The 25,407-nt window shown below is 34.8% G+C and overlaps 3 protein-coding genes and 1 long non-coding RNA gene across 4 annotated transcripts; 2 read left to right on the forward strand and 2 right to left on the reverse strand.

Annotated features, from left to right (window-relative positions):
- The first annotated feature begins 443 nt into the window (after positions 1-443).
- Positions 444-3,040, forward strand: LOC104889309 (putative pectinesterase 11). The gene is made up of 4 exons (XM_010674508.3): positions 444-863; positions 1,529-1,717; positions 2,029-2,264; positions 2,748-3,040. Exons 1-4 carry the CDS (start codon positions 471-473, stop codon positions 2,893-2,895), a joined length of 966 nt encoding a protein of 321 aa, XP_010672810.2. The 5' UTR covers positions 444-470; the 3' UTR covers positions 2,896-3,040.
- A 2,093-nt stretch (positions 3,041-5,133) lies between these two features.
- On the forward strand, positions 5,134-6,557 carry LOC125499543 (uncharacterized). The gene is made up of 2 exons (XR_007276443.2): positions 5,134-5,538; positions 6,247-6,557. It is a non-coding gene; the product is annotated as an uncharacterized LOC125499543 (long non-coding RNA).
- Positions 6,558-9,576: 3,019 nt separating this feature from the next.
- On the reverse strand, positions 9,577-12,034 carry LOC104890721 (putative pectinesterase 11). Its single transcript, XM_010676298.3, has 4 exons — positions 11,642-12,034; positions 10,968-11,156; positions 10,524-10,632; positions 9,577-9,695 (listed from the first exon to the last, which is right to left on the reverse strand). Exons 1-4 carry the CDS (start codon positions 12,032-12,034, stop codon positions 9,577-9,579), a joined length of 810 nt encoding a protein of 269 aa, XP_010674600.3.
- A 5,699-nt stretch (positions 12,035-17,733) lies between these two features.
- LOC104889300 (FT-interacting protein 3) lies at positions 17,734-23,035 on the reverse strand. Its single transcript, XM_010674497.4, has 2 exons — positions 22,782-23,035; positions 17,734-21,166 (listed from the first exon to the last, which is right to left on the reverse strand). Exon 2 carries the CDS (start codon positions 21,103-21,105, stop codon positions 18,082-18,084), a length of 3,024 nt encoding a protein of 1,007 aa, XP_010672799.2. The 5' UTR covers positions 21,106-21,166; positions 22,782-23,035; the 3' UTR covers positions 17,734-18,081.
- Between the last annotated feature and the right edge of the window lie 2,372 nt (positions 23,036-25,407).

Genomic DNA, 25,407 nt, shown 5'->3' on the forward strand with positions numbered 1-25,407 from the left:
ATTCTAATTTGTGAGAAATATTTAATGTTTTTACCGTATAGGATGAATAACAAAACTCTATCCTATTATTCTACGTAGTAATCTTTTGCGGCAGTAATAAGCATTTGTTAACTATCCATAATCAGATCAAAAGGGAAAACTGGAAAGGATCCTGAGAATTCAGCCACTACAATGGAAATAAATCTCGGCGCCGAAATCTTAAATGTCCATGCAATTAGTAACGTAATTATATGAGTGTTAGTACGTAGCGTAATTATATGAGTATTCAACTTATGGAATGTTTGAAATGTAAATTGCAAGAAATCAGCTGTGTTACTATTACATCGTCAATCACTACAATAATTAGACATTATTACTTAATCACGTCATGTTGATTTCTCTCTATATATATACTCACCAAATTCCATATCTTATATCATGTTCTTCTTCATCACTTTCGACATTAAATACAAACACCCAACATACACATAATGGCAACTCAAAGCTCTCATATTCCTATGATCATATTCTTTGTCATTGCATTATTTTGCTTCATTAGCAATTCTAATGCTCGCTTATTATCGGAGAAATTAACATGGAAACGACTAATAATTGTCGATCAGTCAGGCAAAGGCAATTATATGAAGATACAAGATGCAATTGATGCAGTTCCTTCAAACAATGTAGACTCCACTCTTATCCTAGTAAAACCTGGAATTTACAAGGAAAAACTTATTGTACCTGAAGATAAACCTTTTATAATGCTTAGTGGACGAAATGCGTTAAATACTACAATTACATGGGATGATAGTGGAGATATTTTCACATCTCCTACTCTCTCTGTCTTTGCATCTGATTTTGTGGCTCGATACCTTACTATTCAGGTAAATCTTAAGCATATATTATGCCTCCTTTTAGCATTAATAGTTACGTATACTATCAGCTTTATACTCCCCCCGTCCCAAAATATAGTTCTTGTTTCATTTTACACAGTCTCCAAGACGTATCTTTGACCTAAGATATCTTGTATTTCTTATTAGTAAAAAATATAAAAATTTGATATTACGAATTTACACATTGAGATGAATATGTTCTTTTTATACATTAGTAAAAATATTTGGTCAAAGTTTTTAAAGTTTGATTCCTAAAATATTTAATTAGCTTCACGCTAGTAAAATTCCCACCATAAATAACGTGTTAATTTTCAGATTATTTAAAAATGGGCCTGGGTAACCCAATAAGGAGGAGGAGAGTTTAACTCCACTTACAAGCTAGGAGGTTCCATCCTAAAACCAATTGGTGATAGGAGGAGTAACTCTTTATCTTATAAAGTGGTTTTATTCTCTCCTCTTTCTTCAATGTGGGACACTCACAAGTGGGCACTTAATGGATTTCAACATAACCCATATATCAACTTATTATCATCCTATATAGAAGTACATTTTACTAGCTAGTTATTAGCTGATCATTCATTGAGCCTCAAATTTCGTGGAGTATGTAGTAAGAATCTTGTATCTAACCCTTTTTATGTTTTGTAATTGTTTAACAGAATACATATGGGCCGGGTGCAAAAGCAGTTGCTTTGAGGGTTACGAGCGAAAGAGCAGACTTTTTTGCATGCAGAATTATATCATATCAAGATACACTTTTAGATGAGCGAGGAAGTCATTTTTATAGCAATTGTTATATTGAAGGAGGAACTGATTTCATTTGTGGCAATGGAGCCTCTCTTTTCCGGGTAACTACTATTGTGTACTCCTCTAGTAATTTAAATACTTTCTCCGTTTTTTTTAGATGTTACACTTTCTATTTTAGGAAATTTTGAATTAGATGTTACACTTTTATTTTGGGTAATAATTTCTCTCTATGCCTCTCCTATCACATGTTTACATGGGACCCTTTTGTTTTTCATTCTCTATCTCTCTCCTCTCCAAAAATTACCTAGGAGTCCGTGATTTGAAAAGTGTAACATCTAAAAAAACGGAGGAAGTAGATATTTTATATTCTTGTCGTACCGGCCAGCTAATTAAAATTTATTTTCGATTGCAGAAATGTCGTATACATTCTGTTTCTGATCAAAATGGAGCTATAACGGCACAAAGAAGGATGAAATTGGAAGAAGACACTGGATTTTATTTCGTAGATTGTAAGGTTACGGGAATCAAAAGTTGCACATTAGGAAGACCATGGGGACCACATTCTCGAGTTGTATTTATACGTAGTTACTTGTCTAATGTGGTAAACCCTCATGGTTGGGATGATTGGGGCAAACCCTCTACACATAGGTACGTTTGAAATTTGACTTCTTTGTTGATTGTGTAGGGCAGCAAGTAGTGCACTTGGTTATTTGGCAAGATCCTTATCTTAGATTCTCTAGTCTTAGATCCCCTTATACTCCCCTTACTCTTAAACACCTGACGCGCAAATATCAAATCAAAAATTGTGAGAATTGACGTTTGAATCATTCTCCTTATGTTAAAAGAAATTGATTGTAAAACTATCTCAGTACAACCCAACTCAATTAGTATATCGAGCTATATAATTTAGGGAGTGGCCCGGTGTTGAATTATTTTCAAGATCTTCTTTAATCTTGGTCTTAAATAAATGCATTAGGCTAACTCAATCGGGAATTTTTTTACCATGATCCTTCCCATTATTATAAGTTCTAATCATCTGGTAGTAAATTATATGTACAATATACCATGTATATTCTTTTTTATATTGCATTAGATGGATGCTAATTATTTCATTTTTCTTTACTTAAACAGTTCTGTGTACTACGGTGAATACAAATGCTACGGTCCTGGAGCCAACAGATCGAACAGAGTTCAGTGGTCGCAAAGCCTCAGTAATGAAGAAGCCACTACTTTAATTACTAAGACCACGATTAGTTCCAAAATACGGATCAAACATTAATTAACAATAAGAATTACTTATCTAAATTCTGATGTACGTTCATATATGTTTTTAGAATGATTATTGTACTGTACATACTACATACTAGTATAATTCTTTGTTGATAGACCATTTTTTATTGAATTAGTTAAATTTTATATTCATTTCAAACGTAAGTATTATTCTTCGAAATATCTTTGCTATTCATGTTTACGTACATTGAGGTTTGTAATTTAATCAGAGATATCGTTTTCCTTAAGCTCTAAAAAGTTCCTTGAAAATGAACTCTATTCCTAAGAGTCCTTGGTGTATGACTTTCCACTTTGATTTTATGTACTATAAATATTTCCTTTGGGTTAATAATATTTTGAACCTTATCCCTTAATTTATTTTATCATGGATTATGTTCTTGATGGACCAGGCCGGTGAGTTTATCCCTCAAATTCAACTACAAATATATTAAAAGGCGTTCCAATCAAAGTAACGGTGCCACATAACACTCTTCTCAAGCTTTTGATATACATGTTTATAATATCAATCAAATATATTAACAATGTATAGTAGTTACGAGGATTCGACCACATGACCTTTGAAATGAAATGAAGTGTGAGAGTTTAACCACTAATCCATTACAATTTCAATGCTTAATGTTTCAAAGTAAAACATAATAAAGTCTTATAATTGTATGTAATTATAAAAACATGTAGACAAACTTTTTGATTTTTAACCCTTTTATTAAGTAATACTATTCTCTTACCCAAATTCTATTGAAATTGTTAATTTTATCCCCAATTTCTTGGAAGGTTTTTTAAGAAAACTTATAAAGCAATAACATCCATTTTCTAATTCCGCACTAGACAAAATATTACCAAAATCTAATAGAATCAATTATGAAATTTACCAATAATAATATACTCCCTCTATTTTTTTGTTTTATCTTTCTCACTTTCCTGTGCACATCTCCCAATGCATATCTTTGAACTTAAATATCTTTCATTATATATTAGTAAATTATAATGATTGAATATTAATAATGTACTATACTAATTAAGACAAATCAAACAAGACCCCACATGACTATAATTTTTCTTATAAATTGAAAAAAAATTGAGAAGATTCTCTCTAAGTATGAATAATGTCAAGATTCTAAGTGAGAAAGATAAAAAAAATAGAGAGAGTATTTGATAATTGTAATTGACCCGGGGCATCGCTTGGGCCAAAATACTAGATTTATATTTTATTCCTTAGACTCTCTACAAACTCACTCCACAAAAAAGAAGAAGACACATGATATTTTTTTTTATTGGCCAAAAAAATTTCATTTGCATGGCAAGAGCCTTGAGAGGAGTCTTGAATATTAAAACCCAACTCAAGACTCTCCAAAATTTTGCTCAAATATAGCTGAGTCTTATTGAATCTTGCCATAAAATATCCCTAATATCCTCACCCTAAAAATCCAAAACAGTCATCCGCAAAACCAAACTTGAATTTGGAGCGAAAGCCTGCTAGTTTATAAGATTTTCACCTATGTCACTTTGATTATCCATTTGCTAGCACGTTTATGACCATTAATTAATAGTAATATACAATACAAATTTAATATATTATTATATATAAATGATAACATTTATATTTGTATTAATTTACTATAACAAAATATTTCAAAGCCAGACATGTATGTAAATAGTGCAAAAGTTAAAGTGAAATGCGAAATGACTAAATTTAAATAAGTAAGAGTATTTAATTCACCTTGTAAATATGATCACACATTTAAATGAGTAGTGCTTTTCAAACAATCAAGAAGTTTACTAAAAGAAGATGGTTACTTTGTTTGTATAAAGAGTTACAAAAAGTGATGAAGTAGATGGTCGATCCCACGTGTAGTGGTGAAGCAGGCGTTTCTCTCTCTCTCTTCTCCGCTTGGCGTTCGCCTCCCCCGTTGTTGATGCGGTTGTTTGTTGCTCTGTTGTTGTTTTGGTGGTTTAAACACCAAGGGACTGGGGTTTCTGATTAGGGATCGACAGGCTGGGCTTGGTGGTTGGGTCGAAGGAGAAGGCTCATTGTTGGGGCATGCAAAAAGGAAGGGAAGGCTGGTGGGCTGGGTCGGTTGTGGGGAGCGCGAAGAGGAGTGGTGAAGTCTGGTGTCCGGTGGTCGGTGGTATGGTCACCGGTGATAAGGGGGGAGAGTGGTGGGTTAGTGTTAGTGTTTAGGGGTTAGGTTAAATTAAGGTTAGGGTCAGGGGTTAACAGTGGCGGAGCTACACGTGGTCCTTGTTGGTCACGTGACCAACTATTATTTTGGGAAAAAAAAAATTAACTCTCTCTCTCCTTCACTGGCCAAAATAAAAAAAACGCCCCTTTTCTCTCTCTCACGTCTCTTTCTCTTCCTCTCTCCTTCAACCTCAAGTTTTTAACTAAAATTCTTGAATTTTGTTTACATGAATATCTTTTTTCATTCAAATCTTCAACCAAAATTATCATCTCGTCTTGATCTACCGATTGATACTCGTTTTGCATTTTTCAGAGATAAAAAATTATCATTCAAAACCCTAGAATTTGGGGAAAACTCGTAACTGTGGTGATTAGTGAAGTGAAACTCGGCGAAATTCTTCTTCTTCTTCTTTGAATCGTCCTCTTGAAAGTTGAATCTCCTATTTTTCACAGGTTAGGCTTTTCGTTATACGTAACTTTTTTGAAATTAGATGATTTTGATTCGAGAATTCTTGGATTTGTTGTTGTTTGTTAAATTAATTGATTTGGTTGTTGATTTTATTGAATGAATTGGAGGCCTTGTCAAATTTTCAGTTTCATATATTTAGGGTTCTGCTTTTGCATTAGATTTTCATTGATTTTTCGGTCAATTAATCCTTCGATTTGTTGTATTTGATGTTTGGTTTTGGTTATTCAAAAGAAAAATCTTTGAAATTCCACAACTATTCTATCGAAAAATTCATCTCTTTTAACTTCAATTCATTAAAGAAATTGGTGAAGTGTTGTTTGCATAAGCCGCATTTAATTTAATTTTTTTTTTGGAAGCCTGATTGTATATTTGTATTCGCATTTTTTTGCTCTGAAGAAATTAAGATTATTTTTGTGATCTTGTTGACTATGTTTTCTACATAGATTAAGGTAGTTTTTAACAAGTTTGTGTATGTTATTATTATAGTATATTATATATTATCCGATTATCGTATATGTATTACAGTATTAGATTATTGGGTGTATTTTAGCTGGGAAAACCTTGATATTCATAGTGGGTGGGTTTGAGAAAGCATTTTAAGTGTCTAAGATTGGTTACAGTGACATTTTTGGGGTTTTAGCTTCAATCTGATTTCTAGGTTATACTGAGTTTTTATTTCTTCAATTCGGCAGCCATGGACCCACGGCGACGCCATTGATAAGAAGATGAAGAAAGTTGCAGTCACTTCTCAATACAAATCTCACATTATTGGGGGTATTTTGTGATTTTTGTTGATACATCAATAGTTTGATGTGATTATTTATGGAGATAAAGTGACTTCACTCGGAATCGTATATTCGTATATATTGCAAGTTTAGAGCAATTGTAACTAGCATATAGTGCTAGCCTTGGTTCTGCAATTACAAGTTAATTAAGTTGTTTTTTTCTTTTAGCTGAATTTATGTTGTACCCATTTTTAAAATTTTAATTTTGACGTTTTCTATCCCTGTACCCATATGACCGTCCCTATATGCGTTTCCGTGCTACCTAGAGTGTGACCAACTATTCCCAGATTGCTGGATCCGCCACTGCCCTCGCATAGGATCACTCATCCACAGTTTAGCCGCTTGAGTTTCATTTAGATGAATTCTTCTCTATAATTATGAATTTGCAAAACATCGATGATGAGGATATGACTATTAGGTTGTTGTGTTCTTTACCAGGCCACCTTCATATAAGCACTTTCGAGATACCTTATTATATGGTAAAGATAATTTGAGTTTGCAGAACGTTAAGGAGACCTTAACTCAGAGAGATTTTATTGACAATAAATTGGTTAATGAATCTAATAATTCTGCTCATACAAATGCTTTGGTTGCTCATGGTGGAAAGAATTCTGGCAAAACCTGTAACTATTGTCATGTGAAGGGTCATATTAAATTTGAATGTTGGAAATTAAAGAAGAAAAATGGAGATCCCAATGAGGATCAATCTGCCAATATTGCCGACGTTGTTCTTGATCACTACAAAAAAAACTCGTTTTAGCGACGGACAGAATCCGTCGCTAAATAGGCAAAATCCGTTGCTAAATTGAATTAGCGACGGTTTTAGGGACGGATTCTGTCCGTCCCTAAAACCTTCGTCGCTAAATCAATTTAGCGACGGAACTTTGTATTCCGTCCCTAAATTAGGGACGGAAATTTAGGGACGGAATTTAAATCCGTCCCTAAATTAGGGACGGAAAATAAAAATCTTAGCTAAATTTAGGGACGGAAATAAAAATCTGTAGCTAAATTTAGCTACGAATTTTGAAATCCGTAGCTAATTTAGCTACGGAAATGAAAATCCGTAGCTAAATTTAGCTACGGATTTTCATTTCCGTCCCTAAATTTAGGGACGGAAATTACAAATCCGTCCCTAAAATGAAATTAAAAAAAAATGTTGTGGTGATTTTACTCTTAATTACCAATTTCTAGCGACGGATTTAACTGTTATCCGTCCCTACTCGTAATCGAACTGGATGCGCTCTTCTCCGGAATCGAACTCGTAACCTCAAAGTCATAAGCTAAAGGTCCAACCAATTACTCTGCATACGAACTTGTTAATATGTATCGGTAAGATCTGTTTATATGTACTGGAAGAATTAGCGACGGATTCTAAAATCCGTAGCTAAATTAGGGACGGATTTGACAATCTGTCGCTAATTCATGGACGGATTTCAAAATCCGTCGCTAATTTTTCAAAATCAAATTGTTTTGTGAAAGTTCGTAGAAAGTCCCTAAAATTGCTAAAGTTAGCGACGGAAATGAAAAATCGTAGTTAATTTAGCTACGGAAATGAAAATCCGTAGCTAATTTAGCTACGGAAATCAAAATCCGTAGCTAATTTAGCTACAGATTTTCATTTCCGTAGCTAAATTTTCCCATTAAAGGCAATTGTTTTCCCTAAGGTTTAAGGAGCTAATTGTTTAGGGACGGATTGTACTTAGGGACAAATTTTACAATCCGTCCCTAAATTTAGGGACGGATTTTAGGATCCGTCGCTAGTTAGGGACGGCTTTATGGATCCGTCCCTAATTAGAAATGGATCCTACAATCCGTCCCTAATTTAGGGACGGATTTTAATCCGTCCCTAACTTTCTGTTGCTATACGAGCTTTTTTTTGTAGTGGATGATGATCTGCACTTTAGGTTTACAAGATTTAGGGCTGCGGTTTTTACGATCTCTTTATGTTTGGTGCCCTCTTGAGATCTCTTAGTAAAACGAGAAACCGTGTGGATATTTTTTTTTTTTTGAGTCTATGATAGATTATTTTTGAGTTTGTAATAAATTAGCAATCTTGGTTATGCATTAGATTTTGTTCTAGTTATGCTATTTCTTATCTCAAATTTGGTACTTTTGTGTTTATTAAGTACAATTGCAATTTAGAAATTATGGTTGTAATTCAGTTTCTAGAATTACCTTTGAGTTTGTTGTTGATCGAGATGAAGAAATGTTTGAAGAGAGTTTGGTCAATTTGAGGAAGCATGCTTGACGTTGGTGACTTTATACTCTCGATCTAGGCCATGTGATGGTTTTGTATACGGATTTTGTGTTCGAAGACGCATCGGTACACAATTATAGAAGATGTCCGTTTTCTGGATTGCCTCCAATGGGTAGGTTTATGGAATTTTGTTTAAGGTGGAGGTTCTATGGTTTTTGGGTGAGCATAACTTCTTGCATAGCTTCTTGATTTAAGGTGAAGTTATCTTGTTTGATCGTTTTTCAAGTCAACGTGGGTCCGTCGCGAACACGACCGGACGGACGTCCCCTGATCGGGCCCGAGACATTAATTGTTTGGGTAAAATCGACCGCCCGATCGGGGGGACTGACGGCTACGCGGGTTTCGGTTTTTTCGTTTTTAAGTTATCTTTTAGGGTTTGTATGGGGTTTCTTACGTTATAAAAGGGCTTCTTGGTGTTCATTATTATTGACACAATTTTAGAAATACTTTTAGCCTCTGGTAAATTTAGGACTCATTGTATTATTCTCTCTGATTTTCTCCATTATAGTGAAGAAGCTCTAATCCTCCATATGTGGACGTAGCTCAAATTTGACTGAACCACGTAAATCCTTGTGTTCTTTGTTTGTTCATCTTTATTGTTTTCTCATCTTTATTATTCAATTGATTTTGTTCCGCATTAAATCAAACTACAACACCCCGTTTCCTAACAATAAGATTAAACATAGTCATGTGGGGTCCTGTATAATTCGTCTCATTGAGTACATTATAAAAATCAAATTTTTATAATTTTACTAATATGTAATTAAAGATATTAATGATACAAAATGTACATTGACAAATATGAAGAGGAAAAATGGGAAATCTATTAGGAATGGAGGGAGTATTTGAGAAGATTAGAAAAACTTGGTTCATTTACTCTAAGCTATGTACAATCACCCTAAGAAGACATGTACATTAAAGAAGTAATTTGATGTATCAAATCATAGTTTATCAATCTTTGATCCGTGTTTTGGAACTAATCATGGTCTTCGTAATAATGGTAGTGGCTTCTTCGGAATTGAGGGTTTGCGACCACTCAACTCTTTTTGATCTGTTGGCTCCCGGACCATAACATTTGTATTCACCATAGTACACTGAACTGTTTATTAAAAACATGTAAAGAATTAGCATTCATCTTATAATTCGAACCAAGTGTTTTTGCATTACAAATAACAATATACTCTCGAATTCTAAATAGATGATTAGAGCCTATAATCATGGAAAGGGTTTTGGCAAATAAAACAGATCAATATAGTCTTAACATTGAATGTACAGTACACCCAGAGGCCAGATGTATGATACTCCTTCCGACTCATAATATAGTGTTTGTTTCTTTTTTGCATGGTCTCTAAGATGTAACTTTGACCTTTAATATATTTAATTCCGTATTAATAAAAAAAATATAAAAAGTTGATATTATGAAACTACACCTTGATACGAATCTAACAAAATCCCACATGAATATGCTTTTTTATATATACAAATGAGAATATTCAGTCAAAGATTTTGAAGTTTGACCCACCAAAAATGGACTAGACACTATATTATGGGACGGAAAGAGTATAAGTTTTATATAGTGCCAAGTTGACCAAAGACCATATTTTTTGTTTATAAATAATCAGATGATGGGCCACACCCAGTAACTACATAACTCAACTAATCGAGTTGGGCCATTCACCCCGAATTAGAACATTTTTTGGATTGTAAACTTGTAATTAGTATTTAACTAAGCTACTTAATAATACTACATGATCAACCTTTTGCAAAAAAACAAAGAAGAATAGATGATGTTGAACATACCTATGTGTGGAGGATTTCCCCCAATCATCCCATCCATGAGGGTTTATCGTATTGGACAAGTAACTGTTTATATATACAACTCGAGAATAAGGTCCCCATGGTCTTCCTAATGTGAAACTTTTTATACCAGTAATCTTACAATCAACGAAATAAAATCCTGTATCTTCTTCGGATTTCATCCTTCTTTGTGCAGTTATTGCTCCATTTTGATTTGAAATCGAATGTATACGACATTTCTACAACCACCCAAAAATAAAAGTTGATTAGTCTTGCCACGATAATCTCTATTATATAAAGCAACACATGGGGAACATCAAATTAAAAAATATAAAAAGAAAAAAAAGTAGATAATTAACTGTTTCACTTGAATGAAAAAAAAGGAAAAAAAGTAGGATATTTAAACTAAATATCAATTTTTTTAAGAAAATAAAATGTAAAGATAATTTTCTACCCAATTAATTTCATGTTCTATTTCATAAGCTATCATATACTATCGCACGCATTGCGTGCATGTAAGGCTAGTGGTAATTAGTTTCAACCAAAATCATATTAGTATATAGTTTGTAGTTACCTGGAAAATAGAGGCTGCATTACCACAAATGAAATCAGTCCCTCCCTCAATGTAGCAATTGCTATAAAAATGACTCCCTTGCTCATCTAAAAGTGTATCTTGATATGATATAATTCTGCATGCATAAAACTCAGCCCTGACGCTCGAAACCCTCAAGGCAACTGCTTTTTCCCCTGGCCCAAATGTATTCTGCAAGATATTAAATTAATATACACTAGTCTTACATGCACGCAATGTGTGCGATAATGTGTGATAACAAATGAAGTAGAAAATAAAATTAATTGGGTAGAATAACCGTCTTTAGATTTTATTTTTTCAAAAAACTGATATTCAGTTTAAATGTCTTACTTCCCCCCTCATTCAAATGAAATAGTTAGTTATCCTCTATTTTTTTTTTCTTTTTCTATTTTTTGGTGTCCCCCATGTGTTGCCTTATATAATAGAGATATATCAACCCTTAAATAATGTACAAGTGTGGAGAATAATTGTGTTAACCATATAGTGTTTTATATACAAATTGAAATAATTCAAAGAATGACCTAGCTAGTAATTCTATATTATGATGTTACACAACAAGGTATAGTGTAATATGTTACACACAGTACGCACTCGGATATATTACATATGATTAGTACGTAATGCTAAAAAAAAAGGCGTATTTTCTTAAAAGTTACCTGGATAGTAAGGTATCTAGCCACAAAATCAGAAGCAAAGACAGAGAGAGTAGGTGATGTGAGAATATCTCCACTATCATCCCATGTAATTGTAGTTTCTAAGGCATTTCTTCCACTAAGCATTATAAAGGGCTTATCTTCAGGTATAGTAACTTTTTCCTTGTAAATTCCAGGCTTCACTAGAATAAGAGTAGAGTCTACATTTTTAGAAGGAACTGAATCAATTGCATCTTGTATTGTTCTATAATCGCCTTTGCCTAGTTGATCAACGATTATTTGTCGTTTCCACATTAATTTCTCCGATAATAAGCGAGCATTAGAATTGCTAATGAAGCAAAATAATGCAATGACAAAGAATATGATCGTAGGAATATGGGAGCTTTGAGTTGCCATTATTATGACTTATGAGTTGGGTATTTTGTGGATGTAAAATGTATATAATTTGGAAGTGATGAAGAACAAATAATGTCAGATTTTTGGAAATTGGGGAGTTATATAAGTATATAGAGATCAACATGACGTGATTAACCAATAACGTCTTATGATTATAAACGTAATGATTGGGAGATGTAACACGGCTGAATTCATGCAAATTACATTTAATTTAACACATTCTGAAAGTTGACCACTCATATGATTACGTTACTAATTGCATGCAGCTTTAAGTTTTCGGCGCGGAAGTTTCCGTTATAACTTATAATGGCTGACTACATGATCCTCTCTCCTTTGGTCTTGATTATGGATGTTGACATCTATATTATTATCTAAAGAAAAATAAAAAATCCTATGTGTCAAGATCACACTCACGAACAATTCTAGAATACAAGGAATTAAAACTATCATTTAGGGTGTCCACATAGGATTTGCCTTTGCTTGGTGGACTCCGAAAATTAAAAGATTTCGAAAATTTAATTGTCTTAATTAAGGGTAATTTGAGGTAATTATTGATCATTAGCGTAAATTATGGAATAAAAATGCAAGGTCGATTTTCATAATCTCCTATTATGTTTAAATTTGGCCGAAAATTTTAGAGATTCACTCCACATAGAAACAAGCAATTACAATATCCTGTTGTTGTTCATAGATGATTCTAACTAAATGATATACTTCAAATTCTTGACATGATGTTCAATTAACCTTTTCCAGATACATTATTGACTCAAATACTTACAACTCATGTAAGAAGGGGAGGATACTAATGTAGAACCTTGATCTAAGATAATATGAAAACAAGAATAACTCTGGAGCTAAGATCATCAAATGAAACGCCTCAATCATATCAAAATGTATGCACTATAAAATATCAAGGAGTACCAAGTCAAAGTCAAGATCAATGCAACAACTAAGGAACTAATCACACATGAAAGAACATAACTGACACAGATACGTCAGTTTATAGGCACAAAAGCTCACTTAGGTTAAGGTGTCTGCATAGTAATGTTAAATCGAGCCAGAGAGAGATCAATCAATCTTACCACAAACAATCAGTTGCGAAACAATCGTGCTATGAAGTATCATGAACAAGATGAGTGACACTCAACAAATGTAGTAAAATATCAACAAGGTTTTCAACAAGTTTTAGTAGTAGTCTCATAGATGCAACTAAAATGAGATGAAATCTAATATGAGATGAAATATGCTAATGCAACTAAGAAAGCAGTACAATTTTTTTGGTTACACGTAAACTCCCACTCCTAATAAGCAGTACAAACCGTGCAACATCCTACGAAAGCAATGAAATCTACACTAAAAAGCAATAAAAGATAGAATATTCCTCCCCCAAGCTAGAATATGCAGTGTCCTCACTGCATAAACCAGTTCAGAAAAGGAACGAAAACCAACCCCTAGATCACCAAATCACCAAAAACGCCCACCAAAAGCCACAACACCACAAAAACCACAAAAATCCCACAATCCAAAAATTCAATCAATGTGTTGGAAAGATTCGCAACAAGAGGGCATCAAAAGAAAAATCCAAGCAAAAATTTTAAGGTCATATCAAGAATATTAACAATACAAAATATAAAAGCTTACTACCCAATTGAAGTATCGAATAAGCTTAAAAATCATATTGCATGAGTTCTTGAAGACTAACTTTTCGCTGCCTTTTGCACAAATCCTACAACAATCATCAATTAAAGAAAAAAAAAAATTAGATGATTATGAGAAAAGGTACTAATAAAAGAAAAAAATGAAAAAAAATAAATAAATAAATAAAATCAGACTAATTCGAATGAAAAGAAAAGAAAAGAAAAGCGGGGGAAAAGAAAAGCAAAAAAAAAAAAAAGAAAAAAAAAGGTCAGAGGGAAATCGTCTTGGCCAAAGAAGGAAGGCGGGAGGATGGTGGGGGTACAGTGGAATCCGGCGAGAGTGGATGGCGCACAGGGGCGAAGGGTAGGGGGAGGAGAAGATGCCGGTGGTCGGGTTCGCTGCTGTGTGGTGCGATACTGGGCGACAGGTGTGGTGGCGTGGGTCGCGATTAGCGCCGATTTGGCGGCGAGCAGGAGGCCGGCGGGGCTGGAACGGAGTGAAGCAGAGGATGACAGAGAGGAGTGTTCGAAAGAAAGAAACATGGGAGGGCTGGCTGGGTTGTCGCGATGTGGTGGTCGGTTGTAGGGCCGTGGTGGCGTGGACGAAAGAAAGAAACAGGGGAGAGTTTGGTATGGTGCGAAGGCGGGAGGTGGAATCGAAGGAAAGAAACGGGGGGAGGGTAGTGCGCCGATTCTAGGTGGTCGCCGGTGATAGAAGGATATGGTGGCGCCAGTGGTGGCGCGTGGGGTGATCTGTGAAGGAAGTAGCAGGGCCATGGATGGGCCAGCGGGCTGGGTAGGGCAGATTTTTGTTTTTTTTTTAAAAAAAAACTCGCTCCACCTAAAGAAAACACATCAAAGTGGTTAAAAACACTAGAAACAAAGATGAAACAAAGTCAAAAATCAAATAAAAAATAAGAAAAAGAAAAGAAAAAAAAAGAGAAAATAAGTCAAAACTCGGGTTGCCTTCCGAGAAGCGCAACTTTAAAGTCTTGCTTGACCGTTTAGGATTAGTAGACCACTCATAATAGTTCAATGCTCGAAGAAGCTTATCATATGTTCCTGCAAACATCTCAGAGCATATTATATACGAGTGAAAAGGAAAAATTAAAAAAATTAGTACTAAAAAATTACTGAAACTACAAAAAGAAGAAAAATTGTTAGTCTTTTTACATGACTCAAGAAGGAAAAGAAAGAATTGTACATTATTTTACATTATCATGAAGTCATTCAAAAGGGAGAAAGAAATGATGCAGTGAGGCATATAATATTGGGGAAGAAGATATAATATCAAGTTTCTCAGAGAATGGAACATGAGACTCAAAAACAATAGGTGATACCAATAAAGACTCGTAAATCACCTCACGCTCAACTTGACTTTCCTCCAAAGAGGAAATTTCAACTATGAATTCTTCCTCCAGCAAAACATCCATCACATTAGTCGTTCTTTCAATCGTTTCATCATCACAATAGCTCTCATTTATTATCCACCCCTCATTATCATCATAAATAAACAGATTGGGGCTAGAATTCTGAGCAGATTGACATTCAAATTGGGAAGAGGGGTCGAAACCATCTATTAATGGCACATCACAAGAAGAAAAATCATGAGAAGTAGACTGACAATTAGACCAATAAGGGGGTGGTGACATGTAAGTTTGGGGTGAAAGAGCAGATGAAGACATCTCCCACTCATAAGTATCTCTAGCCAACCACTCAATTAAATCCCAACAATAATCAGGCGATTGGAATAGAAATCCTCCATCACACCTAGATTCTACCACCATCCTAGTTTCTTCATTTAATCCCTCATAAATCACTAGGCACATATCCCATAATTCAATTCCATGATTAGGACCTATAAAATCACCAAGTCTGTGATAATATTTCCAAAACAATTCATTCTCATATTGAGGAAAAGAAAAAATTGCTCTAGAATTACTAGCATATACATGGGATTCACATAGCATATGAGGTAATTCAGGAGAACTCATGCAAAAATTGGGAGGATTTTGATATGATGCATCAAAACTGTAAACATGAGAATTCCAAAAATTATTACTATGTTGCCTAGCAAAAAATTATCCCATCATCAAAATAGCATGACTCCATGATACAAAAAAAATTAAAAAATAAATAAATAAAAATATTCACAAAAAGGGAAAAAAATATATACAATTTAGTCTCACTAACAATAAAACAACTAAAACAAAACCGTCTCCCCGGCAACGGCGCCAAAATTTGATACGTGTCGCGCACCTAACAAAAATAAATAACCTAACTAATCCTCCTAACTATGTAGTAGGGTAAGTCAGAGTCGATCCCACAGAGAGAAAGTTGTTCTATGATTAGCCTTAAATAATGGTAAGACTAAAGGAGAATAATATCAATAATGGTCGAATTAACTATACTAATCAATATATAAATAAAAGACTCTACAGTTAAGTATCCCCACTAGCACGAAATAATACAAAATAATTTCTACCCCAAACTAATAAATTAAATGTTCACAAGGAAAAGTACACCCTATAAAGTACCATAGCCTCTCCCGAGTATCTATGCTTCTCTAATATGCATTCAAGCCTACTCCCGTGGAATCATGCAAATTAAAGACATTAAACACGGCACTTTAACTTCCTAACAATCCATTCTACCTACTCCCGTGGAGAACTTCATGCCTTAATTGAAATACTCAAATCCGTCAAAATCCAACTCCCGTTGTGATCAAGACAATGGAATCATAACAATACTAGTTATCCCTAATCTAGTATTGCATATGCACAATCAATTAAGCAAGAACAATTAATAATTAATATGAAATTTAAAGAAACAATCATGAATTAAATCATACTAGGGTTCAACTTAACCATAGATAAAAGAAACTACTCTATCATGAAATAAAAATGAAATCTAAATCAAAGAAAACATAATAAAGAAATCAAAAAGAAACTAATAAACTCATGAATTAATGAAAAATAAAAAACTAGGGTTTACACTAAAACTAGAGAGAAAAGGAAGAGAAAAACTAAAACCTAAAAACTAAGAAGTAACGTGAGAGGGGGAGGTGAGAGAGAGAATGAAAACCTATCTAAATAAATATTCAATAACCTAATATGACTTGGAAAGTAATTTACAAGATAAGGAAAATCTTAAATAAATCATTAATACGCGGATTAGTGATCCGCGCGTACGCGTGGCATATTCCAGCAGAATCAGTGCAATCTTCCGAAAGGCATAACTCCTTGACTAAAAGTCTCCTCGGGGCGTGCCACCTATCATTGGAAAGCTCTTCAAGTCTAGTTTCCAAATCTGCTGGAATTACTCGATTTTAAGAAGCACATCAAAAGTTATGATCAGAAGAGTAGACATGACTCCTTTTTCACATTTCTTCTAATGATTTTCCGCTTCGTTTTCGCTCAAATTCGTACTATAAAATATCTATGACGATCCTTATGCATTGTAGCTTCCTTCCAAGTGCTCCTAATCCTCAAGCTTAATTAATCATACTCCAAATATATCCTCAATGCCTGAAATTCATCAAAAAAAAGAAAACATACGAATAGGAGTAGAAAAATATAACTTAAGAATATAATGCATCAATGAACCTAAATATGAAACTAAATGCTCTAAAATGCAACCTAAATGCAACTAAAAACTATATATAAATATGAATTATCACCAACATCATAAAAACTGCGACTAACTTTGAGAAAATCAGAAGTTTATCGCACAAAGATTAATTTCCAACCTAAAAGAAGTATAACTTGTAATAGCTGCAAAACTGGAGCTTGTAAGTTGTAAGAGCTACTCCATATGAATATATGATATTAGAAGCAATTACAATTTACAAACAGAAGAGTGAATTAGGCGGAAAAAGGTGATTCTCAGATAAGTATAACGAACCTTGACAACGAACTCGTACCCTGATTTGGATTGAGCAGAAGATTGACTTGCCATCGAGTGTTATAGCGTAAATAGTTGATAAAAGGGGTATTGACCCAGATACCCAGAAGACAAATTATGGAAATTTATGAAAGATCTCAAATGGGTTGGCTCTAGAAGTGATGATAAGTCATTACTGAAATTAACTAAATTGAAAATAAGTTCAAAAGAACATGACCTAAAATGGGTAGTCAATGTAACATTTTTAACGCCCAGCACGAACCATTTCCAATCATTTTCTCTATTGTACACGACATCTACATGAAGGAAATTGCAACTACATATCAAATTGAAAAATTCCTTATATTGCTTAGATCTTTTGTTAGTTATCTCATAGACAGCAGCACAGTATTATAACACAATGTCTGGATTGTCTGCTTTAAGTAAAATACTACAATAATAACTTCAACCAACGGTTCAAAAATTAAAGATCTAGGATGATAGGCCTGAAAACATTTGATCACAAATTTACAACATACTGTCTGTCCTAGCAGGTAGACGACGGAAAAAGTTTATAGGCACGGAAGGCAAGCGATAACGAAACCTAGGATGCCTCATGGCATAGAACCCAGTCAAAGCAGCAATCACTTGAAACGGCGTAACATACAACACAATAGCAGCTACAAGGCAAAATGTCACAAAGATGGCAGTAGCACGTGGATCTCGCCAGCTCAAGAGAGCCTGGAACCGTTCACCTTGTGTTGCAATGTCACCCACCACGGTTTGCATCCTTCCAGCTACACTTCTCAACCTGTCATATCTCATTCTCACAAGCTCCGGGCTCTTGCTTGTGGGAAATGTGTCAAACTCCTCGTCTAACTCATCAGGAAGGGAAGTATCGGCTTGTGAGATCTTAATGTTCATATGTGGAGGGTACCTAGGACGGTACCTATAGTTCCAAACCCCGATCAAAAACATATAGAGGAAGACAGTTGGCAAGATCAGCTCAGGAAAACAAACAAGCATAAGAAAGAGAATGTGGACAAGGACCGTGGTAATTGGGTTCCTCCACATGCATATATCACCAGACCATTTCCCCACAGCAAACAATCCCGAGAAAACTGACATGAGACGGAAGAAATTTGCCTTGCTTCTCCGCATACTCCAGAGATGGGCGTCCACATCAGACATGTATTCAACCACCTCCTTCCGAAGGGGAGGTTCAGCTCGGCCAAGCCTCATAGCAACTATATTCATGGCCTGGAAACGCAGCATGTCCTGCTGCATTACTGGGAAGGGTCTAACATAGTGCATTTTTGGTAGAAGGGGTCGGGAATATTGATACATCATGTTAGCAAATGAAGTGCAGGAAAACCTTATAGCTAAATGCAACTCCCCCATTTTCTTGACCCCATTTGGTTGAAGAACGAGCAAGGGATAAGAATGTGTATAAATACGACCTGTTTCAAGGGTAGAAATACGTAACCGCACCTTCCCTATCTTTACATCCTTGTTTCCTCCATTTGATTCCTTCCCTCCAATTTGACAATTGTCAAATACACCCACTGTTAGAACTGTTGCTGGGTCGAAAACTTCCCATGTGTATTGCTCATTGTATTTTGGAGAGAGGCTGTCAACGAGAGTTCTTGTCCGAACCCACTTATGACCGTACTTTGCAACACAATATGTATCTGATGTACCTCTCCCATCTCTTGTTTTCATTGGATGGAGTCCTTCAGCGTTTAAGATACCCAGTTCTAAGACACCTATTGTGGGCTTCCAGAGCTGTTTCGCTGTGGGGCGTAGATCACTGCTGTAATGAGTGGACTCGTCAAGAACATGGTAACCTCCATCAAGACACACTCGAATATGAAGCCGACTAGCAAATTTCTCTTTCTTCAGCTGGTCAATATCCACAGCAACCGGCTTCTCAAGGTGAAACCAGCGGGAAGGAATGAGTCGGTCATCTGCTCGCCTATCAATTTGAGTCAAGGGAATGATGACTCTCCCAATGATCTCGTCTTTCCCAGGAGCCACACGATCCTCAACAGTGATAACCAGATGGTCATCAAACGGCTCTGCAGCGACGAATACTAGATCCTCGTTCCAAAAGGAGTTCATCGTACGAGCTTGAACAGATTTAGTCTTCATGATCTGATGACCTATGTTTGCCTTGCAAAAAACTTCTGGAAATCTGTTCTTTTCAGTAGGTATCAAATCCTGTGCCTCAATAACGTTTACACGAACATACCATAGCCTTGGGGCGTGATAGACCTTTGAGCGCAAAAGTGCAGAAGCAGTAGAGGATTGAATATCAATACCAGCTGTATCAGAATGCCATGCTTCTGAATATGCTTCATCGGCTTGAGTGCCGAGCCAAACTGCCAACATCAACTCGCCTTTTACCTTTTCACTCTTCTTATCCTCAAGACGGTACCATTGAGGGGCCAACGGGCTATCTGGGGGAACCCTGGTTGGAACCTCATGCAAATCAAACCTTACAATGCCAACAAAATCATCTTTAATTAAATCCTTGTCCTTGACTTTAACTTCAAGAACCGAGGTCTGCAGTCGATCCTTTGAAAAGGCAAACACCACATTCCATTCTGGATGATCATTTTTGTCGAGATGCTTGGTCACCCCTTTATAATTTCCAACTCTCACCTCCACAAAAGGGTCAAGACTACCAGTAAGATCCATATTAGGAAGATCACGGGCTTTCACAACTCTGACATAAAGGAACTGCATCCGTTCAACAAGATCATATGTGCTTGCAGTTTTGTCTGCATGAACAATGCGTCCCCCAACAACTCGTCCCCCTCCGAGGTATGGACTGGTCTCTTTAAGAGCAAAATCGACTGGTTGTGCAGCAGAAGCAGAGTGCATCCTGACAATCTTGTGCGGCGGTGCTTCAGCTTTCATTTTCATCTCTTCAACTTGTTGATAAGTTGCCTCATGAGTAACTTCTGCAGAAGAACCATGATGATGATCATGATGAGAATGGTTATGAGATTGGGAATGCGAATGTGAATGATTGGTGTTGGGTAGATGACGGAAGGTATGTCTCACTTCGGATTTTGGAGCCTGCGCATGATTTACACTTACATTATTTTCAGCAGCAGAAATTGGGCTGGACGACTTAATGGTAGGATCATCGGTGATGTAGACTTTGAGACCAAGCTCTCCTCTAATGCGAGAGAATATACCACGCTTTTCCAGGGGGAAATGCAAGACAACCGCATCACAATGTGGAACAAATGAAGTCCCATTCAGGGAGACCTTTCCAAGAAATGACTTAGAATTTGTGGCTCTGTTGTGATTGTGAACATAGACGTCAAGAACAAGATGGGGGAGAAGTGATGGATCAGATATATTGAAATAAAAGCTCTCATCCCAGACTGGATTGAGATCCTTCTCCTTAATAGTGGTTCGGAATTTTTGTCCATCAAAATGTAGCTCCACAAATGCACTGGATGATCCTAGCCCATCTTTTGGCATAAGATCATGTGCACCAACCACATGTACTCCCAGTTTTAGATTGTTCACGGTCATTTTGGCAGACAAAAAGTTAGCACTGCTAGCAAGCTCTGGAAGACAAATTGGCTAAAGATACCTGTGAACAAGGAAAAAAGAACTGAAGATTTAGATATTTCCGAAAATCATCACATACGAGAATAAAGAGCGCAAATATTGAATTCTGGATTAAATGGACAAAATCAAATATCTTGCTCAATTTGATATTGATATAATTGACGAGGACTCTTAAACTCAAAGCTCAAGAAAACAAATGGAATACTGCATCTGTGTTCTAATTGAAGGTGAAAGGAAACAGTACAAGACTTTTTACAAGACGTACATATCAGAACAAGTGAATAATGTAGTATGCCTGCTTTCATAACACACTTAAGAATAAACAAAAGAATCCCATAATCTTCAAAAAACTTATAAATAACAGCAGGTGAAGATACAGTTGTAAATCTTCAAGGAACTTAGAAATAACCTGAGTATATCTAACTGAGGAAGACTTTGCCATATCAGAAAAAATTATGTTTTCTTTTGAAGATCAACCTTCACAAACTTTCAACTTGAAGGCAAGATTTAACTGGAAAAGTACTTAGTACATAAGCTACTAATTCAAGATATGTATCGTTTAGGTAAGCCAAGAATTTATATGGGATCCTTTTCTTTCATGGGCTCAATTTCTTGTCATACAACAAGGAGAAAATAAGAGTAGGAGTACGGAAAAAACTTTATCTACCCAATGGGTCAACAACCCACTAATAATAGAAATAAATAAATAGTGGAATCCAACTCATCAGTTCTAATAGTTTTTTAATGCTCTATTTCTAGTAGGTTAACTATCCACCGGATAGATATAGCATTGCCCGCAAGAGTATTAGTCCAGGTTATCTAATAATATGATTATTTTCTTGGTATTAATTACATGAACTTTAACAACTCTTGGAATGATGGGAACTTTAACAAAAGCCCAAAAAGGTGAGATTTAGGATATAAGCAAGTCAACACTTTCTCAAGCATGTGCATTGTCTCATTTCTAACGGATCTCAAAGTTGTAATAAAATATACTGGAAAAAGTAAAAGGAGATTTAAGTTTAAAGGTTCCTAAAAGCGCGCTAAGAACACATGTAACTCTTGAGCTAATTACACTGAACCAAAAATCAAACGATTGACCACTTTCTGTGGATTGGTTGTCTATTCGGAGTGGATCTTAACAAACAAAAATTATTAAAAGAAACGGTCTAATTACTAAAAGAATTAAATTAGTTATCGAAAAAAATTAAGCTAGTCATTATTTGGTTAATTCTCTTTTTAATATTGAGTTTACTATTACCTTATTTTAATTTAAAAGTAGGCGGTCTTTTATAAGACAAACTCCTGAATAAAAGCTAGTGAATCTTGATCAATCAGCAATTTTCGAAAACAAAATTTTAAATTGTTCACCCAAATCAAAACTCACAAACCCATTATGCCAATTTTTGCATTGAGCAAGGCAGTAACTTAGTAATGCAATATGTTGAAATCCCATAAATTCTAAACGCAAACAATAAACAAACCCCAGGAAAAGCAAAAATATATATATACTTAACAGGTTAATAAGCATAAATGAACACAAATTCAAACTTTTAAATCTAATTAATCACACATTTGAAAGAAGGAAAAAAGGAAACAAAATAGAAATGCATATGATTTAAGTCATTTAACAATACCTCTTTTAATTTCTGGGTTGAATTCTAATCTGCCATTTTTGCACAGTTGCTGACTTTTAGGATATAATGTTGAAGCAAATGATAGGCAGTGATGAGAGAAGATATAATGTTGAGGAAAATGGAGAAAATAGGGAATGCTTTTACTGCTGGAGTAGTGGAGTACTCATGTGGACTTGTGGATCAGTATGTATAGATTGGTTCTAATTTCGAGGTGTAGATTGTCTACTATAACGGTAAGCCATCAAAAATGTGCAATTAAGAGGGATGCCTTGCCATGATATTTCTTCTGCGAAATCACGTGAGGCGGTAAGGGGGGATTAACTACATGTGTCCTCGAGAAAGTATAGTCCCATATTCGATATGAGACAACTTTTCTCATATTAGTTATTTGATATGATTAGATATAGCTCAGATATGATTTAATAGCGAACTGATATGATTTGATGTAGTCCAGATATGATTTAAGATTTCAACTAACAAGCCCCAAAAAAAAAATATGAAAAAAATTATAATTTTTTAAAATTACTTTTGTCATAAAAATTACATAAATGCCATGGTATTGGCACATATCCAGTATGGAATATCATTGCTCATGTGTCCTCATCATCTCTAATTACCGTATTTGACAATTAGAATTTATATCTATATATTATTATCTAAAGCAAAATAAAAAATCATATGTGTCAAACTCATAATCATCGAGCAGTTCTAGAGTACGAGAAACTAAAACTATCATCTATAGTGTCCATGTAGGATTTGCCTTGGTGGAATCCGAAAATTAAAAGATTTCGGAAATTTAATTGTCTTAATTAGAGGTGATTTGAAGTAATTATTGATGATTAGCGTATGTGGAATAAAAAAAGGCAAGGTCAGTTTTCATAATCTCATGTTTAAATTTGGCCGAAAATTTTAGAGATTCACTACACATAGAAATAAGCAATTACAATCTTCAATCATGTAGTTGATCACCTAAATCAAAATCATTCTTAATTTTTGGATGGCGTAATTTTAGGGATTGATTCAATCAAGCTTTAATATGAAAATTCGTGATTTAATAATATTTTATTAATTTTTCTAAAAAAAAAATCGAGTAAAAAACCTTTAATTTGCACTATAAATACCCTAATCATATTTGCATTTCACTACAACATCAAAATTCATAAACCCTAAACACGTCTTCATACATCATTTGAGAAAAAAAAATTATGTCAAGCATCGTCATTCACGGTTTACAACAACATCCAATTTTCTGTAAAAGGTGAATTAGTCGCAACATCAAATGGGAAGATCAATTGGTTATTCATGGCTTGCGTAAATGAAATAGTGTATCATATATCACGTGATTGCTTAACATTTTTGCATGGAATGGCATTAGATTTTTTTTTAGCAATGATTAACATTATTTATCATCTTTATTTTTGTCGTGATTGTAACACAATTTGTCATTAGTTTCATTAGTTTACTCTATATCATTCTTTTTTATATATATAAAATATATTATGGTCATAGTTTTATTTTTTTGAAAAGATATTATGGTCATAGTTAATTTGTATAAAATAATGTAAACGGCATACTAGGAAGCTAAGGAATTTACAGTATTTTTTATTATTATTACATGCCCAAAATTATTATAAAAAAGAAGAAGGTATATTGTTGGTTCATTATCCTCTGTCGAAGCAAGTAGTAGGTGAACTATAAGAAAAAATTACTAAAAAAATTAATATTGGGATAGATTTAACGTCAAATATAATTAGGTTTTTGTGCAAGAAAGAAAAGTTCATTGTAAGATAAAATGTGCAAAATTAACAATCATTTGTTAGAAAGGAACTTTTTAGCTTCATCGGTGACTTGCTTTTAATTGGACAATTATTATAATCAAATCTCTATGTATTATAGTTTAATTTGTTACACAATAGGTTGTAACAATTACTCTATGTTATGTGTTTTTTTTTCGTCTCAATAAACGTTTTATTCCCATTACTATAATTTCATACAATTTTGAGAATGATGTTTATATATTTTATATTATCCTATCTATCGATCTATATATAAAAAACAAGATACATGTATCCTACATGCATGTTAAGCTATCGTGCATTAAGTCAAATCTCATCTATCGAAATATCCTGGTTCGGATGAAGGAGGGTTTACTTTTTCTGGCTCGGTTGGGGAACTATGTGTGTGAAAAAGTTCGAGGTTGGTGCTTAAGGGCACCAAATTGGGTACTTTGTATGTGTTATAAGGTATTCTGACTGATTCTGCTAATGTTGCATCTACGAGTCCTGAGGAGATGACCAAGTTGTGGCACATACGACTTGGGCATATGGGTGAGCGTGGGATGTAGATATTATCCAAGATGAATCTTCTTGATGGCCACAAGGTGAAGAACCTTGAGTTTTGTGAGCACTGTGTGTTGGGGAAGCAACATAGGGCTAAGTTTGGCAAGGGGCTGCACACAACTAAGGCTACGCTGGATTATATTCACTCAAATTGTTGAGGGCCTGCTCGGGTAGAAGGTATAGGAGGATTCACCTATTTTGTGACTTTTATTGATGATTTCTCCAGGTACTGTTGGCTTTATTGTTTAAAGCACAATGGAAAGGCTTTTAAGACTTTTGTGCAATGT

This window comes from Beta vulgaris, chromosome 1 (genome assembly GCF_026745355.1).
Source record: "Beta vulgaris subsp. vulgaris cultivar EL10 chromosome 1, EL10.2, whole genome shotgun sequence".
Lineage (NCBI taxonomy): Eukaryota > Viridiplantae > Streptophyta > Magnoliopsida > Caryophyllales > Amaranthaceae > Beta > Beta vulgaris.

What these genes read in the sequence shown, in the direction of transcription:
- LOC104889309 (XM_010674508.3), top strand. Translation starts at nt 471, where the DNA reads ATGGCAACTCAAAGCTCTCATATTCCTATGATCATATTCTTTGTCATT. An exon ending in CTCGATACCTTACTATTCAG is followed by an intron (nt 864 to 1,528) that starts GTAAATCTTAAG and finishes ATTGTTTAACAG; the next exon opens with AATACATATGGGCCGGGTGC. An exon ending in GGCAAACCCTCTACACATAG is followed by an intron (nt 2,265 to 2,747) that starts GTACGTTTGAAA and finishes TTACTTAAACAG; the next exon opens with TTCTGTGTACTACGGTGAAT.
- LOC104890721 (XM_010676298.3), bottom strand. Translation starts at nt 12,034, where the DNA reads ATGGCAACTCAAAGCTCCCATATTCCTACGATCATATTCTTTGTCATT. An exon ending in CTAGATACCTTACTATCCAG is followed by an intron (nt 11,157 to 11,641) that starts GTAACTTTTAAG and finishes AATATCTTGCAG; the next exon opens with AATACATTTGGGCCAGGGGA. An exon ending in ATGCAGCCTCTATTTTCCAG is followed by an intron (nt 10,633 to 10,967) that starts GTAACTACAAAC and finishes GGGTGGTTGTAG; the next exon opens with AAATGTCGTATACATTCGAT.
- LOC104889300 (XM_010674497.4), bottom strand. Translation starts at nt 21,105, where the DNA reads ATGACCGTGAACAATCTAAAACTGGGAGTACATGTGGTTGGTGCACAT.